Below are 19,071 nucleotides of genomic sequence, written 5' to 3' on the forward strand. Positions count from 1 at the left end.
ACTACCACACCACATAAATGCTACACATATTTACTTACATCTGACATCATACAAAATGAATCCATTCCATTATAGTATCACATATGATTCAGTTATAGACGATCATTTACAACTGAAAATATGGAACAGTTTACCTAAAAACAAAGAATATCTTATTTGTACATGTTAGAACATGACCAGTGTCCTATTGAGGAATCAACATTATTTGAAAACCTTAACACCTGTCTAGCTGTAGTATTAAAAATCATAGTAGGAAATTTGTTTTGGATGTACAAAACTAAAGGAAAAAGGCATTATAGCTTAGTTTCCTCAAGTGAAATAAAAATGGCCTAAGTGAACATTTTATTGCTAAAATATGAAATGTTATTTTGGAAAAATAAATGATTCATCTTCTACCTCTCAGAAGGATTAAAGATATACCAATAGTAATTAAACTATTTGTCAGCCCGTTTTTGAGCATCCAAGTACTTGACATAATTTGGCACAGTATACAAATTCTGTGTATTTGACAAAGTAAAGAGACTAAGATTTGGCAGTAATGTAAGTCATGTTTTACACTTTTAATTTCCATTTTCTTTTGAAAATAGCTACATTAACACAGCCGTGTTTTGGGCTCAATCCTAATCATCTTCAAGTTTTTTAAAAAATTAAGTCAACTTTGCCATCTTTGATTTATCAAACTAAATTCCACTTATGGTATTTGCTAAAAGAAAAATGTGTCCAAGAAGAAATGGCTTTACATCATCCCCTGATAGTTTCAAACACAGTTAACTAGCATAACGAACTATCAATATTCACACCCCTTTTAAAAGATTGTCCTAAAGATTTTAATTCCTCATAGGTTTAGATTTGCCTACTACACACAACATATACAGAAGCTTTTCTGTAAATTGTAAAAACTAAAAAATTAATGGGTGAAAATAGTGGAATTCAAGAAGCAATTTCACCTGCAGATAAAAACTGAAGTTCTCTACCCCAGCAGAAACAGTAGTTCATCCTGTTAACTAGCTGTATGATCCAAGTATAGGAAGAAGCAAGTTAGTAAATCATCTTTCACCTAGAAAGTTCACGCTTTTTTTGAGGCTTCTATATCCATTTTTTCTCTGCCTTGCGGCAGTTCTAATTTCCAGACAGCTAGCTTCTGAATCCGCTATAACCACATATGTGATCCACTGCTTCTCATTTTCCATGAAGACTTCACATGGACTAGAGAAAGGAAGACAGGACATTCAACTAAAATCACCAAGCTGGCTTTAGTGTTTTGCATAACCTGTGGTTCTCATTTAGCTTATATTCATCATCATCAAGCCACCAAAAATCTGCTAAAAACCATACTATACCTAATACAAATGTATATTCTTTCTAGAACAATTGCTTTTACATGTGTAAACTAGTTAGTTAGGCTATTTTATCCTAAGTGACAGACCCTTACAAAATTCATAATAACCTGGATTATTTTCTAACATGAGTCAAACTGCATTAGACGAATTTCATTCAAGTGTGCTATAACCCTGATAAAAATTCTTATGGACTCAGGGAAGATATACATGTACTCTGTGGTTCTCGTGAGAATGGTTCCTGTGGAAACTGGATGGCATCAGCGGTCTACAGCCACCACCTTTCACAGAACCTATGCGGTAACCTACAGCCTCAATCAGAGCATGCACATTTCACAAATGAATGGTATGTTCACCTCACAGCAATATGATCTAACGCTAACTCCTAAGAGGATTACATGTCTCATTCCCTCACAGTGAACATTGTTAAAAACGGAAAAAAAAAAAAAAAAAAAGAGGCAATGTTCAAACAAAACATAATTCATATGTTTCTGATGAAACATGGCCACTAAAAAAGAATCAAAGAAATTCTAGGTAATGAATCTTTAGTTTTTTTTTTCTCTTTTTTCTTTAATGGCTGCATCTGTGGCATGTGCAAGTTCCTGGTCCAAGGCCTGAAACTGAGCCACAGCTGTGACCTATGTCCAAACTGCAGGAATGCCAGATCCTTTAACCCACTGTGCTGGGCCGGGGATCAAACATGAGCCTCCCCGGTGACCCTACTTGTTGCAGTCCGGATTCTTAACCATGGTGCAAACTTCTACAGCATCTTTTCTAGATCCATGCCCTACCCTTACAAAACAATGAATGATTTCTTCGTATTAAGCCTTAATGCATGTTCTACAACTGTATTTCCTACAACAAGAATGTTGGTATTTCCTTTACGTTTTGGTTACACTACATTAAAAGGAGAGGAAATGTTTGTTTGATTCTATCGCTTCAAATACAGGCCAATGACCAAGGCAATGTCTGGAAAAAAAAAACCAAAACACTTTAATTTTTAAGACAACTGCAAGCACCTCAAACAATGGATTATTGTTACATTTGTTATCTTTTTTCACAATCTAGTTATTGCAAAGGCATATGGATAAATGTTAATGGACGAAGTCAAGAAAAACGAGGCACCTTGAGGAATGTAAAATTAAAAAAAAAGACATTCAATCCACTGATTTCTAAAAGAGGCTAAATGCACCTCTATATATTACATTCTAAAATTGTATTGCCTACTATGGTTTGTGTCCTGGATTCTACAATTTTAAGGAAATGCATAAACAAAATCGTGTGCAACCTGCAAAGGGAAAATCATTTTCTCAAATTCAGTGCATGGAAAGAATGAAAGAACTAGTAAAATTTGTTGTAGCCACATACAAAACTGACTCTGGAATGAATGCAATCACTGTTACCTCTAAGATGTTAGTACTGTGCCCACTGCACTGCAAACTGTACATACCCTATCTTGGTTCTAGACAAACATGAGCGAGCTTGACCAAAAATATATAAATGTATTTTCATTCCACACACTGAACATGTTTCTCTTGTCCAATTTAATCTATGTAGAGTTTAACTTACAGTGCTTGGAGGAGGCAACACCACATGGTACCAGGCCACCACATTTTTATAGTGAAATTGCTTTTTCCTTAAAAGTATTTTTAATTAAAATATGCAAAAATACGAATGGGAGTGCTAAACTACAATACGGATTTTAGAATGAGAAGCATGTCTTTTCTTTCTTTAAAGTGCCATGTAGGGAATGACATAACTCAGAGCCATTTGTTTGAAATTCAATGCAAAAAGACTGTCATGGAATGAAAAGTTTGCACAACTCCTCAGAGCAGTTAAAGTCTGTTACATGCAACTTAGGCTACAAAGCACTCAAGACTGAGTAGCTTTTCTGAAATTTGAGTCCCCATCCCATATTTAATGGAACTTAACATTTACAGGGTGCATTTACATACACTATAATACAGGAATGATGTCCCTTTGCCAGAAGATAAAATTGTACATTTCCTTGCTATTTCTTGGTTCCAACTTGATAATTTCTTAAGATTGTAAATTATATAGTACTCAGCTAAAATATTTCTTCATAAATAGTTACAAAACCTGCCAAAACACAAGAAGGAAAGTATTTTTCGTTCAAAAAATTGACATTTGAATGTCACACAACACAAGAAACAATGCTTAGAGACATGTTATTGTTTCCAGAAGAAAGTGGGTCAGTAAACTACTAAGCTGAAGACAAAAGACTGCCCTTCCCCAGGATCACAGTGCACAAAAAGCAAAATGTCAAACGACAGTACCTCAAAGCAAAATAAAGGTCTGAGGATGAAGCCAGCTCACTTGTAATCCTGTTAAAGAACGAGAGTCCCCCTGTAGGGCCAATGCATTGGGCATGTGCCAGCTCAGAATGCTCCTGCAGAATCTGCTAAGAATTCAACCAAGGATGCCGAAGGCATTCGCCAGCTGAGGCTCGTTTTTCTGGAACCATTTCTAACATTGGGATCAGGAAATCTGTAAACTGTGCAGCATCTTCGTGGGGCCAACCATACTTTTCCACAAGTACATCAAAGAGGCTCCAGGGCTTCAGCTTGGTGATGTGCCGAAGTTCTCCTACAGGGAAAAAGAGGCAATGTTAAGAAAGCTCCCAATCTGCATTTCTTACGATGGTCCAGCTGAGTTCTGTACAGTGGAGCAGACACCCACCTGCTCAACTTCCACACAACAACACACAAGGCCAGCTCTCCCACAAGCAATGTTGAAATGGATACCTGACTGCATCCCATTCAAGCAAGCTTGATGAATAGGGGTTCATTTGGAAGAGTTCATTTGTATCAGTTCTCGGTTTCTTTAAAAGTGTGCTGAGGATGCCCAGAATATTTTCATTTGCAAAGGCTGACCGAGGAACTCTCACCTCCAATTTGGGATTTTTTTTTTTTTTTTTTTTACAATTTGCATATTGTTATTTCTGCAGGTTATCATGCAAAGGAAATCTATTTCTCTGGAAGAGCGCTATTCAAGGGAACATCCTGTGATGGGAGAGATATACTCCATCTGTACTTTCCAACACGGTCCAGCCCGCGTAACGGGGCTACTGAGCACTTGGAGTGGGGTTAGTGCGACTACAGAGCAGAGTTTTAATTCTGAGTCATTTAAGTTTAAATAGCCACAAGTAACCAATGGCTACATACTGGACGGCAAAGCTTTAGAGTCAACCTAAATTAAATACTGTCCACCTCTACATATTTGCTGTAAAATCTAAGTTACCAGGATATTAATTTATAAAGCCTGAAGTTATAATTTTCAAAATGTGCCAAATGCCATCTGAAAAGTGTGGGTTATGAGCAGCCCTGACGGACACAGAGTGACTAACAAAACTAGTTAATGGTCTGTGAACTGTAACAGCCTTTTTCACAGTAGGAACAAAAGCTATTTTTAAGTCAAACTGCCAAAATGATAGGACGACTGTCAGTAACAACTTGTTTTCCCCGCCTGTTACCAGTCTTCACAGGAAGTCCCACAGGACATGCCCACTGAGGGGCCTGCTGGCAGCAACCCCCCACCCCCACCCCTCAGGGCCTGAGCCCACTGCCCTCTGGGCCCAACCGCCAGGGGCCCGCACCCTCGGAGACCCAGGCACCTGACGGGAGCGTCATGCAGAGTAACTTAACCAACCAGGGCCATCTGTGCATGATGTGCGCTGGCAGAGGGTCAGTGCTGTGCTTACAAAGGGCTTCTCAGGAGGCCTGGTCTACTTCACTCATGTATTCAATTCACTGTAGACACATCCCTCCTTTATTTTATCATAGAGAAAAATTTTTTTAAAATCACAGAAAAAATAAACAAAAGTAAGAAAATAAGGGAATTCCCATAGTGGCACAGTGGAAACGAATCCGACTAGGAACCATGAGGTTGCAGGTTCGATCCCTGGCCTCACTAAGTGGGTTTAGGATCCAGCATTGCCGTGAGCTGTGGTGTAGGTTGAAGACGAGGCTTGGATCCTGTATTGCTGTGGCTGTTGTATAGGCCAGCAGCTGTAGCTCTGATTCGACCCGTAGCCTGGAAACCTCCATATGCCACAGGTGCAGCCCTAAAAAGCAAAAAAAATAAAAAAAATAATAAAAAATTTTTAATATCACAGAAAATAACAAAAACAAAAGGAAAAATGACCTGTGATGCCCCAGTAATGACTCTTCCTTTTGGCCTAGACTTTTTCCACAAACATTCTCCTGAATTGGTTTCTCTACTGAGGTGTAAACATTATGTACACACAATTCTCAGCAGAGAAATCATTAGAGGCTATTTCCTGTGGAAGGTGCTATGTATAAATAAACTTCTGGCTCCCATGTGAGGTCGAGGGATGAGTTAAGCCTGGAGCCTACAGGTCAGGTGGACCTGCTCTTGAGGCAGGTGAACCTACCATCTTACAGGAGTTATGTGTTCTTTCTCATGGCAAGAAACACAATCTCCATGAGAACAAAGTACGAGCAACCACAGAATGCTCACTCCTTTAACCTAGAAATTCTAGCTCTAGGAATCCAGCCTAAGGAAATAAACCCTGGCATCCACCCTCAACCCCAAAAATGCTCACTGCAGAATTATATATATTTACAAAACTGCACGTGCTCAGTAATCAGAGAATGGTGATGAGAAAAACATCCACTTGATGAACACTATTGAATATTTCTTTCAAAGGGGGAGGATCATATGGTAGCATGTTTTGTAGCAACAAAAATCAAAATTATGTTCTACATACGATCCTAAGAGTAATTTTCAAAGTGCATGCCCTCAGATACCGGCTCTGTTTTAAGGTTACTTCTTTCTTTCTTTCTTTCTTTTTTTTTGTCTTTTTGCCTTTTCTAGGGCCACATCTGCGGCATATGGAGGTTCCCAGGCTATGGGTCCAATCGATGCCAGAGCCACCGCAGCCACAGCACGGGATCCGAGCCGTGTCTGCCACCTACACCACAGCTCACACAGCAACACTGGGTCCTTAATCCACTGAGCAAGGCCAGGGATCGAACCTGCAACCTCATGGTTCTTAGTCGGATTCGTCAACTACTACGCCACGACAGGAACTCCTTAAGGTTGCTTCTTTCTGCATTTTCTCTAATGCAGTTCTTGATTTTACAATGACTGCTGATGTCACTAGGGCAAGGTTAGAGCAAACAAAGAAAGCATGCACATATAATACAGCAAACCACCAACTCTGCAGGGAGAGAATGTTATCAGGAACTGGAATAAACACTGTCCAGGCTTGCTGAGCACTGTCCACTCAAAACCAGGAAATCAACTCCTGAGGGCGCAATCCTGACAACTAAACTCCATCAAGTCAGTGCAAGCTTCCATGAGAAGAGAGAACCTTTACCACGAGAAGTGCCTTAAAATCTGCATAACAATGAAAACAATTCGAGTCTGGACAGCTATAAGAAACCAGCCACACTATAAGCTGATAAAAACAATTCCAAAGGAGATCCTTAAATATTTAACATATTTTTGACCAGATAATTCCACACAAAAAAACTATGTGTGAGAGTTCCCTTGTGGCAGAGTGGGTTAAGGATCCAGCGTTTTCACTACTGTGGCTCGGGTCTCTGCTGTGATGTTGGTTCAATCCCTGACCTGGGAATTTCCACATGCCACAGAGGCAGCAAAACAAACAAAAAACTGTATGTGCAAAGATACTGTCTGTAACAGGAAAACATGTAATACACAAAACAATTCTAAGTTCCATACTAATGCTGCAATATAACAGAATATTGTATCGCCTCTAAAAAGATCAAATATGTGGATTATGTAGATAGGTGAAATAACCCTATAATGCCAAGGGGAAAAAACAAAACAAAACAAAACTCACTTCAGCCGTGATTCTATGTACACCTTTTTTTTTTTTGTCTTTTTATCTTTTCTAGGGCCGCTCGCACGGCATATGGAGGTTCCCAGGCTAGGGGTCTAATCAGAGCTATGAGCCACAGCAATGCCAGATCTGAGCCTCGTCTGTGACCTCCACCACACCTCACAGCAACGCCAGATCCTTAACCCACTGATCGAGGCCAGGGATTGAACCTGCAACCTCATGGCTCCTAGTTGGATTTGTTTCTGCTGCGCCATGACGGGAACTCCTATGTATAACTTCTAAAGTTCAATTCCGTCATCACAACAAATGCTGTCTTATAAACAGTTGATAAAGGTTCTTAAGAACAAACCTAAGTTTCCAAACTTGTGCTGGAAACACTAAGAACAGACTTGTCTGATGGGTAAGGGCCTTGAGTCTAACTCACCAACTCTGGCCCTGCCCACAACGCAAGAAACACGGCTACCTCCACTTCCACCATGTATAATACAAAACAAAGCAAAAGAATCTGATAAAATACATTAATTTTTCAGTATCTACTCCTATTATAAAAGTAGCTTTTACTTTCACATTTTTTTTTGTCTTTTGTCTTTTTTTTGTTGTTGTTGTTGCTATTTCTTGGGCCACTCCCGCGGCATATGGAGGTTCCCAGGCTAGGGGTTGAATCGGAGCTGTAGCCACCGGCCTACGCCAGAGCCACAGCAACTCGGGATCCGAGCCGCATCTGCAACCTACACCACAGCTCACGGCAACACCAGGTCGTTAACCCACTGAGCAAGGGCAGGGACCGAACCTGCAACCTCATGGTTCCTAGTCGGATTCGTTAACCACTGCGCCACGACGGGAACTCCACAATTTTTTCTTTTAAGAAAATATACCAAGATATGCTTTGCTGAAACAAATGTTACCAATAACCAAACACTTGATTGTGACAGTCTACTTTTTAAACTGTTTCCAGTCTTTATTTTTTCTTTTTAAGGCCGCACTTGCAACATATGGAAGTTCCCAGGCCAGAGGTCAAATCGGAGCTGCCACTGCAGCTGCCTGCCTATCCCACAGCCACAGCCACACCTGATCCGAGCCATATCTGTGACTCACACCACAGCGTGCACAGTGTCAGATCCCTAACCCACTGAGTAAGGCCAGGTATCAAACCCGCATCCTCACCAAGTCAGGTCTTTAACCTGCTGAGCCACAATGGAACTCTGGGTCTTTCTTTCTTAAAGAATACTGAGTAATACTTAACCTTCTCTGAGCATCAGCTCTCACACACACAGCCACCAAGAGACCAGCAAGGCCAGATTGGCAGCACTGCCGCTCAGGCTTCCTAACCAGCTCTGAGGCAGAATGACCCCTGACAGATCAAGGAGGACTACCCGGGACAGGTGGGTCACAACTCGGGATGGGGATGGCTGTGCTACTCGCCAGCCTCAGGCTACAGTTTTGTTTTTGTTTTTTATTTTAATGGGGCTTTCCTCTCTTGAGAAACAAGAGGATCTGCTGCTTTTTAGGTAATTCTGGAGACAAGTCAAAAAACATTCTAACGAGTTTCATCGCAAACATTAAAATTAAGAAGAGTGTCTCTTTTAAGGCCCGGCTCCTCAGTCTCCTCTCGGGCACTTTTCCTCACCATCCTACTTGGCATCACTTATCCTGATGCTGTTCTTGCGTATATAGTCCTTTGGCTACACAGAAATTTCTTGCATACTTTGAAATTTCCCATTATGTTAAAGAGATCTTTGGTTTGACCCATACTATCACATATATTACCACACACTCAATGCCCTCATCTAGAATCAGAGCTTTTTTCTTTTTAAAGTTAAATGTCTCTTGGAGTTCCCGTCACGGCACAGCGGAAATGAATCTGACCAGGAACCGTAAAGTTAACTGTCTCCTCTGATACTTCCATTCCCAATATAGCAGCTTTTACTGAAATGATGTCTATTGATGGGTGGCTCGGCTCACAAAGTATGCCCCTGGCTGTACCGTTTTTCCCATCTCCTGAAGGCTGGGACATTTCTTGGGTTCTTGTCTTTGTCCATTCAGGCTCTTACCACAAAATATGACTGATTAGGTATCTTATAAGTACAAGGTTATTTCTCACAGTCCTGGAGGCAGAGTGCCAGCGTGGGCGGGGGAGGGCCCTCTTCCAGGTCAAACTTGTTTCCCCACGTGGTGGAAGGGGCTAGCACGCGCTCTGGGTCTCTCTATCGGGCACTACACCTGTTCATGACTTTCCGCACCTTCCAACAGCCTCACTCATAACACTGTCACCCTCAGGGGTCAGGAACGAGGTGGAGGGACCCAAACAGACACTCAGACCACAGCAGGACAACACAGGGACAAAATCCCCAGAAGTGCTTACTTCTATGGGTCCACAGCTTGACACACTGATCAAGATAGCTTTTCTTAACGATCCTTGGTGACTAATGTCCACATCCAAAGGCATGACTAGCAGATTAAACCTTACTAGGGTGAGCATGGTAATTACATTCCTGAGCAAAATATACAGCTCAATTTAAAAATGCCTGGCCAAGAAGTAATGCAGACTAGCAGCAAACTAGCAGTAATCATTGTCCCCTGAATCATAAGAAAGAAGATACTATTTAACTGCATTTGACTTTGTTTGTTTTTTTGATTTTTACGGCCACACCTATGGTATGTGGAGGTTCCCATGCTAGGAGTCGAATCAGAGATGTAGCTGCCGGCCTACACCACAGCCACAGCAACACAGGATTCAAGCCCCATCTATGACCTATACCACAGCTCACGGCAATGCCGGATCCTTAACCCAATGAACGAGGCCAGGGATCGAACCTGCACCCTCATGGATACTAGCCGGGTTAGTTGCTGCTGAGTCACAACAGGAACTCCTGCGTTTGATTTTTAACTTTTATGCACAGACCCCACTCTTCCCTGGCCTTGGAGTGGGGGTGAAATCTGCTTCCTACTCAGGAGGATGACGAGCAGGAGGGCCTGCTGCTCAGCCCCCTCAATCTGCACTGCTTCCCAATGAGACCTATGCAAATCAATGGCAATTTTCAATTAGGCCTTTCTCTATATCAGTTCTGGCACAGAGGTATTTTAGAAAAATATTTAAATGGATACAATTAAGATCCCATTACTTCCAAAATGTATACTCACACTCTTATTGGGGAAGGTGCGCCAAAACACTTTTTTTTTTTTTTTTGCTTTTTTAGGGCCTCACCCTTGGCATGTGGAAGTTCACAGGCTAGGGCTCGAATAGGAGCTATAGCTGCCTGCCTACACCACCAGAGCTACAGCAACGCCAGAACCAAGCCACATATGAGACCTATACCACAGCTCACGGCAACACTGGATCCTTAACCCACCGAGCGAGGCCAGGGATCGAACCCGCATTCTCACTGATTCTACTCAGGTTTGATATCACTGAGCCACAATAGGAACTCCCAAAACACATTCTTAATGCAACCAATCACCCTCCCGCCTCAAATAGTGAAGTGAAAGTGATTTCATGACAGGCCCTCTTTCATAATCTTATTTCTGTGACTTAAGTCAAACTAAATCCCTTATGAGTTCTACAATAATAAACAATAATCAGGGAAAAGCATAAGTTCCAATTCCCAGTCACTTAGGGGATTTCTTGCCTAATCATCCAAAGGAAAGAAAAAAATGACTCTCATTACCATAGTACCTCCTGTCTCTACCAAGGATGCCAGATGCACTTCACTCCGCAGGTCACCTTTAAATAAGCTCCTCAAAAAGAAGCCATGGAGGAGTTCCCATCTTGGCGCAGGGGAAATGAATCCGACTAGGAACCATGAGGTTTCAGGTTTGATCCCTGGCCTCGCTCAGTGGCTTAAGGATCCGGTGTTGCCATGAGCTGTGGTGTAGGTCTTAGACGTGGCTCGGGTCTCATGTTGCTGTGGCTGTGGCGTAGACCCGACGGCTGCAGCTCCAATTTGGCCCCTAGCCCGGGATGTTCCATATACCATGGGTCCTAAAAAGACAAAAACAACAATGACAACAACAAAAACGAGGACCCACACACAATTCCTAAAGCACACATACGTAACGAGGTGATCAGTGTGACAGTAAGACCCATGCAAGCACTCTGGGCACAGACAGTGGTCAGGCTGTCTGAGGAATAAGAGCGTTTATGGAAAGGCCAATGTGAAAGGTACCTTCCAGCACAAAGGATCCAGGACAGAGAGCTGTGAGCTGAAGTCAACCAGCCTCCGACATCAGTTCCCCAGGCATCACTCATCAACCGCCTGCGAAGGTGCCTACCAGATGGGTTCACGGAGGGGGCTCCAGTGCTGGCCCTAGGCTGGGACTCAGCAGGGGTCACCCTCTTCTGACTGCAGCTCAGACCAGGGGCAAAGCCTAGAAGGAGCGAGAGCCTCAGAGCAGCTGTCTCCATGAGCAAACCTGACCAAGGCTGCTGGCAGAGGTGCCTGCCGATAATTTGCCTGACTTCATTTCTCACTGTTCAAGGCCCCTTCTTTTGCTCCTCTTCTTCTTTTCCCCTGCTGTATACAGTTCTGGTTCCTCACCAGAGACAAGGGACAGAGAAACCCAGAGCCCAGCCACCCTAAATGGCTCCTGGCTGCAGAGGAAAAGTCAGCAACAGCACAATTAAATAAAAACCCCTGATTACCTTGACTGGCTGTTAGACCTCAGCAGGCCTGATGCTGGTGGTGGGGAACGAGGCTCCCACAGCCCACGCAGCTAGAGGAGAAGGTGCTGTGGTCCAGAGCCCTTCCAGGCCTTTTCCCTTCCGCTGAGCATGGGCATCCTCAGGCCAACACTGCTCTCTTATCTTCATGACAGATTAGGCTGCTATCTCTTGGCCACCCTCCCCGACAAGCCTCCACTGCACAATGGTGAAGGTTACGGCGGAGGGCAGATGGTCCACCAGCCAAGTCCTCCTGGGGCCAGGCTATCTCCCACAGTCTTTGAAAACATTCTGATATGTGAAAGGAGGAGTCTGCTTTGATTAAAATAAATAGGACTCTCTGAGCCACACAATCCCAAGCTGAAATCATCCAGAACTTTTTTCCTTGCTTCGACTATGTTCAAATAACATTTTTTGGAAACTTCCTAGCAACAGTCCCCTCTTTCAGTACTACTATTGCTAAAAGATCATAATGCACGTAGGGTTTCCCGGTTGTAACTCTGCTTTTGCAATACCTGCTCCTACTCGGCCATGGGCTGCACACACGTCCTCTTACCTCACGTCTCCATGTACACAGGACACACCTGGAAATCACTCCAAAGACAGAGCCTCGGAGATGGCGTGACGTGACATGCCCAGTATTATAGCACAATCAAACCCAGCTCTGCCACTGAACACAGTTCAATGACAAAGCCATCTTTTTTTTTTTTTTTTGTCTTTTTAGGGCCGCACCCGCAGCATGTGGAGGTTCCCAGGCTAGGGGTCGAATCAGAGCTATAGCCGCCAGCCTACACCACAGCCACAGCAATGCCAGATCCGAGCCGTGTCTGTGACCTACACCACAGCTCTCAGCAACGCCATATCCTTGACCCACTGAGCGAGGCCAGGGATTGAACCTGCAACCTCATGGTTCCTAGTCGGATTCGTTAACAGCCGAGCCACAACAGGAACGCCCGACAAAGCCATCTTATTGCCCTTAACACTACTTGAGACTGCGTAAGAGTCTGTGGCAAGGGGACCTTTGTACCTGCTCAAGTGACTCAAAAGCCAGATTCTCAGAACCAAAATTAATACTGACCTAAAGAACGTTTTTCCTTGACAACTTTTTTTTTTCTGTGATGAGTTTTTAATAAGGAAATAAAAAATAACTGCGTCTAATTACATATTTCACAGGTTACCCACTGAGTGGTCCCAATAATGCTGAGAGCTGTGGTCAATGGTCTCAGAGTAACTGGAGCAGGAAACCACAATCTTTGGCATGGTTTGTCCTCAGGCCTCATTCATTAACAGGGAAATGGAATTTAAAACCTAAGACAGGACTGGTTGACTGAATATCACCACAATGTATAATAAAAGGTTATTACTCTACAAAAACTCCTTTTTCCAAAGGAAAATAAGTCAAATTGGTTCTCCAAATTTGGCTAAAGCAGGGGAGATAAGAGTATCTGGTACACCTAGAAATTTCTAAAACTCCATGTTCTGCTCATGTCAACTTTAAAGTTCTTTTTTCGGGGGAGTTCCCATAGTGGCCCAGCAGAAATGAATCCAACTAGGAATCATGAAGTTGTGGGTTCCATCCCTGGCCTTGCTCAGTGGGTTAAGGATCTGGCATTGCTGTGAGCTGTGGTATAGGTTGCAGTCGCAGCTTCGATCCTGCATTGCTGTGGCTGTGGCATAGGCCAGCAGTTATAGCTCTGACTTGACCCCTAGCCTGGGAATCTCCATATGCTGTGTGCGCAGCCCTTAAAAAAAAAAAAAAAAAAAAAAAAAAAAGGCAAAAATAAATAAATAAAGTTCTTTTTAAAAGGAAGTTTCAAACCCCTCCCACCCCCAAAAAAGGTAAGCTGGAAACATATGAATTCAGAGGTCCAGCTAAGCTCACAAAAGATGATTTTGGCAGTGGGTGGTGGTGGTGGTAGGGTTCTGTAAGAATAAATTCCCTTTATTTTGGGGGCTTCTGGGTGTTTTTAAAAATTGATCACTAACTAGGGACTATACAGGGCAAGGAGAGAGTTGTTATGGGTCATTCCAAGGGAAGATCAAGAACTACAATATTTTTTTGTTTTTTGTCTTTTCTAGGGCTGCACCTGAGCCATATGGAGGTTCCCAGACTAGGGGTCGAATCGGAGCTGTAGCAGCCGGCCTATGCCAGAACTATGCCGGACCTGAGTCGTGTCTGCGACCTATACCACAGCTCACGGCAACGCTGGATCCTTAACCCACTGAGCAAGGCCAGGGATCGAACCTGAAATCTCATGGTTCCTAGTTGGATTCGTTAACCACTGAGCTATGATGGGAACTCCAAGAACTACAGTATTAAAATAAATCACTTACAGTCCAGTGTGAGGTAATGCACTGGGACAGCAACATCTGGTTCGTAAGAATGTGAGGCACACAGGACGTTGCAGGCCGATAGCCCCTACAGACACAGCTCAGAGAGATGAGATAGGACACAGACAGATGGTCATCAAGCCCAGTCTCTAGGCCACCTCTGTTCACTGCAAAAACACTCTGGCTCCGGGAATAATGTGAAGAATGGAAAGGTAAGTCTAGCTGGTTTCCAAACAGCATTTAAACTCATTTTTGTAAATACTGGAACCATGGATTGGTGCTGAGACTAAAAGAGAAGTGTGGAGGAGATAAAAGGATTTTAGGAAGGTTGTCCTCTTACAAAATTCTTATTCCACAGGTATCAGATGATTCTTTATTTCTTAAGAGCTTTCTTCAGCAGAGTCCCCCAGCTGTAAAAGTCCAGATCTTTCTCCACTGCCCAAACTCGATTTTCTCCGTTTGGGAGAGGATTATGCTGAAAATTAGTGTTGCATAAATACCGTTACCTTTTCTGGTGAAAAACTCCTTGGAATATTTCCCCAACATAGCGTATTTTCGAGGGACTTTCCCCAGCAGTTCAATGATCAATGCTATGTGATCTGCATTGGGAAACATTGCCAGCAAAACAGAAACACACGACAGTTTAATCAGTACACTGCATGCAGACACTGCCACCGCCCGCGCAGACAGAAACAGAGCACCACCTAAAGAACCAGAGCACAGACTCTGCCTGAGCAGCCAGATTCAGGGCACCACAGAGATGCTGATGCACAGGGTGACCGCAGCACAGGGCCAAACACGGTCTCCTTCTCAGCTGTGAAATCAGCAGAGGAGTTCTGCTGGGTTGCTTTTGGAATTTAGGAGAAATGCCTTTATCACCATTACTGCTACAATCAGCAGCTACTATTCCGTTTCTGTCTGCATCGTGGCGCTTTTCAAAAAGAAGAGGTACTACCTCTGCGATTGAAGAATTCCCGAGAATATTTTCCAGATAGAGCAAAGTGCCTTGGGATACTGCCTAGCAGCTCTATGATGTGGGCTATGTGGTCTATGGAGGAGAGAAAAAAAGGATACGGGAATGGGGGAGGCAAAGGGAAGGATGGGATAAAAGAAGAGGGGGGAAAATTGAAATTAGTAAAAAAATCAGAAATAGATTCAAATCAACAATGTCTGCAGCACATCCATGCAGAGGCTTCTGGGACTGGCAGGCCTCAGGCCCCATGTGGAGCATTAACAGTGACTGACGCCAGCTCACCCCAGGCCACCCCAGCACTGCAAGCAAATAAGCATGGAGATGGTCAGGTTTGCAGATGGAATTCAAGCCAGAATTCCCTGGTTTTAAATTCAGCCCCCAACAGGACAGAGAAGTGGGCAGCAGATCGATGAACAAAAGGACCACAGAGAGGCTTCAGGTATGTCTAGCCTGTCCTCTCCCAGCCAGCTTCTCAGGCCTGCAGCGAACAGCTGCGGGGAGGGTTGAGGCCCAAGGGCCCTCCACAGTGTTGCCAGGAGGCGCTACCCATTCACTGCGACTGGAGGGGGCTTCAAGCTCAAAGGGAAAGCATCTGAATTTGGTATTTGAAAACTGAAACACAGCTCTATTTCGGTGCAAAAACACAATATTCTCCAGAAGTTGAGGACTCTCAGGAGACCCAGACTGACGTATTCAGCAGGCAATACTCACCTTCATCTCTGGAATAGTCTTCCCCAGAATGCGGTTCAAACAAATAATCTCCTGTTGCCAGCTCAAATGCCTAGGATACAACAGATGACATGCTAAGCACTTCAGAGACTGGCCCCAAGCTAGCAACTTTTTTAGGTTACAGGAGACCTACATTTTTTGAGGATCTATCAAGCCAAAGAGCCTCTGGAAAAGGCTCAACATCAGGCTTCTTCTTCTTCTCAAAAGTTCAAAGAAGCTTTAGAAATATTCTTCTATCTCTTTGCTTCATTTTGCAGGAAGCAGACATGCACAGGTCTGGCTGGAGCACTGCACTCCAATCTAAGTCCAGAGCCCAGGACCGTCTGACCCCAGAGCCTGCCTGCAACCCACAGGCTACCCTGGCCCAGGCCACAGCTGCTACCACTCTCCTGAAGCAAAAGACCTTAGTGTCTTAGAAACTCGGGGCTATTTTCAGCAACTCACCATCACTTCATTCATTTCTGGCTCAACCAAAGGAAATCGCAGATGCAAAAAAGCCACGCTTGCTCTGTCCCCTGGAGCCAGGAGGAGCTAGATCACTGTGCAGAACCTCGACGACGGCAAGGAGAACAGGTTTCCTGATTACACAGTTGCCCCCCACGATGCTCGGGGGGAGGGTTTGGGGCTGGGGGTAATAGGAGGGGTATTTGTTTCCATTTCTGCCAGTGCATCTATTTCCCTTGTTCACAGAAACATCATGACCATGAATTTAATCTGCTAACAATATATAAAGATGGCAACTACTACTGCTCTGTTGATCATATACTATGTTCTTTAATAACATGTTTTAAACAAGAATTTAAAAGAATTTTTAATAAGAATGAGCTAAATCCCATTTTTTATTTTTCCCATACTTAATTTCTTGCTGTTCCAAAGGCCTTGAGGGCCAGGTCCTGCTTCACCGATGCCTGTGGATCAGTGGCTGCAGCACAGCCCCACCCCGTCCCTACTACTTTCAGGCACTGCCTTCCCCACTCCCATCTCAATGAGGTGCTGGGAAGGCACCCGAAAGGGAAGGTGGTCAGCTCAGGTGGGGCCTCTCTCAACAAACTAAAGGGGGCACACTTGGTCTAGGACATCTCTTCATTTATTTTTCTTCTCTAAGGAAGCAAGGAAGTCTGTAGCCAGCTACCCTATGCTGTACACTAGTTCATCAACTCAGGACCCCTGCCCTAAACCAGATGGTCTGAGCAGGACCCAGATGTGCCGAGTCTCAGCAGAGTAAGCTGGTCATCTGAGCACTGCAAGGTCTCCCCCTCTCCACCCAATAAACAATAAAGATACTGGGCCCATGCCGCGGGAGCGGCCCAAGAAATAGCAACAACAACAACAACAACAACAACAACAACAAAAAAAGACAAAAAAAAAGATACTGGGCCCATCCCAGATTGGGGTAAAAAACCCTCACATTTGGCCACAGGTCCAAAGGAAACAAGCAGATTGCACACTAAGTAGCCAGAAGCGTCTTTCTCACCCAGAACACAAGACAAGACAAAAGGGTGAAACCCTAACAGAGAAAGAGGATTCCAAAAGCCACGTGTTGGACCCAAGGAGAGCGCCAGCTTCTCTTTCCCTCCTGCAGGCCTTCCCTCACTCTTCTCATTAATTTTCAAAAGCCTTTAAATCTGGCTGTATGTATTTCTTACAGCCTAACACTAAGATATGTCAGGTGAGCATATGTTCTGTGAAAGATGAGCATTTTGATCAGCACCCAGGTAGTTCCAAGAAAACACTTAGGTCAAAGAAGCCTAACAATGAAATTGTTTAAAAGAAAAACGGAAGGGCAAGATGGAGGCTCCCCCATCATGTTACTTGGTTCTGATTCTCTGCAGAGTGACAAGATTTCTTTAACAAATAGGGCACAGACAACAGGGCAGACAGACATCACAATGAAAACGTCAGCCTCTGTACTTAGCCAGCTGTTTTTATGCTGGCAACTACGAAACCATGAAAGTTCACCTTCCTTCCTTCACTTCAGAAAGTTACTTTTAATATAACCATTATCATTATCTTTTTTTTTTTTTTTTTTTTTGCTTTTCAGGGCTAAACCCGTGGTATATGGAAGTTCACAGGCTAGGGGTCGAATGGGAGCTACAGCTGAAGGCCTACACCACAGCTCATGGCAACATCGGATCCTTAACCCACTGAGGGAGGCCAGTGATTGAACCTGTGTACTCATGGATCCTGGTTGGGTTTGTTAACCGCTGACCCATAAAGGAACTCCATACCATTTATTTTCAGTACTTGGGAACTTTGGGTTCTTCCCTCTACACTTGGCCCAATTCCCTCAGAGGTCTTTTCCCTGGACCAGCCTCAGGTCTCAGGCTTGGAGAAACCGGATACCTCCTTCCTGAAGCATCCCATACTAAAGTACTCCATTCCGAATAAATAAGGTCATGGAGTCCTTCTGGAATATGACCAGTGCTGAAGAAGTTAGGTGAAATTTGTCCAACTGGCTTTTCTTACCTCCATGGCACTGACTGGGACCCCCCCTGGAGCCCATAAAATGATACCTATTCAGGGACTCTGACACACAAACCAGAAGAACCTGTGCTAGAGCCACATAGAATTCTCTGATCCTACACATTTAAATCTGGAGGGGCTCCAAAGCTCAAGAAAAGAAGAAGAGATTCAACAACTAACATAACCCATCTACTCTGCCTCGCTCTGTGGTCTGTGTCCAGCTGTGAAAGCGTTCCTCCCTGGCAGAGCAAGGACACTTACAAATGATCATATACCAGCCACTACTCTTACTTCCACTGGAGTCTGAAAGATCTGATGCCAACAAAGGACCCTGGGCTTGACCACCAAGAACAATCTGGAGCTTTATTACAGCTGGTATGGTGAACTAATAAACTGTTACACAGAAGGGTAGAGGTGGGGAAAGATGGCCTCATCTTTACGATGTTCTTTATGAAGAACAAGAGGGCACCGCTAAGCCACAACCTCCAGGGAGGGGCTGGGGTGGGAATGAAGGCCAGCCCCACTTCCAGAAAATCATCCTTGCACTGATTAAAAAGATCTTCTTAAGCAGCCCTAGAAGCAATGAGGGAGCTTATGCTTCATTTGCTGGGAAGCAGGGAGTGGGGGCGAAAGAAGATGCGATGAATGCTTTTCCCTGTGTGTCAGATGCTGCCATTCACAGCAGCTGCAGGGGACAATTCCTATCTCATGGAAGACAAGACAGCTAACC

General features: G+C 43.9%; 1 protein-coding gene across 7 annotated transcripts in view; it reads right to left on the bottom strand.

Moving 5' to 3' along the window:
* Positions 1-2,305: 2,305 nt before the first annotated feature.
* Positions 2,306-19,071, bottom strand: part of SRPK2 (SRSF protein kinase 2) — a 266,705-nt gene continuing 249,939 nt past the window's right edge. For 3 of the 7 annotated variants that reach the window (XM_047753701.1, XM_047753702.1, XM_047753708.1), the window contains 4 exons: positions 15,861-15,930; positions 15,132-15,224; positions 14,683-14,775; positions 2,306-3,944 (listed from right to left, as the gene is read on the bottom strand). In XM_047753701.1, the coding sequence (XP_047609657.1) occupies positions 3,760-3,944; positions 14,683-14,775; positions 15,132-15,224; positions 15,861-15,930 (441 nt within the window). In that variant the 3' untranslated portion in view covers positions 2,306-3,759. The remainder of the gene's footprint in view (positions 3,945-14,682; positions 14,776-15,131; positions 15,225-15,860; positions 15,931-19,071) is intronic. The other 4 variants (XM_047753704.1, XM_047753707.1, XM_047753703.1 and 1 more) reach the window with 2 other exon arrangements.

Source organism: Phacochoerus africanus, chromosome 11, assembly GCF_016906955.1.
Source record: "Phacochoerus africanus isolate WHEZ1 chromosome 11, ROS_Pafr_v1, whole genome shotgun sequence".
Classification (NCBI taxonomy): Eukaryota; Metazoa; Chordata; class Mammalia; order Artiodactyla; family Suidae; genus Phacochoerus; species Phacochoerus africanus.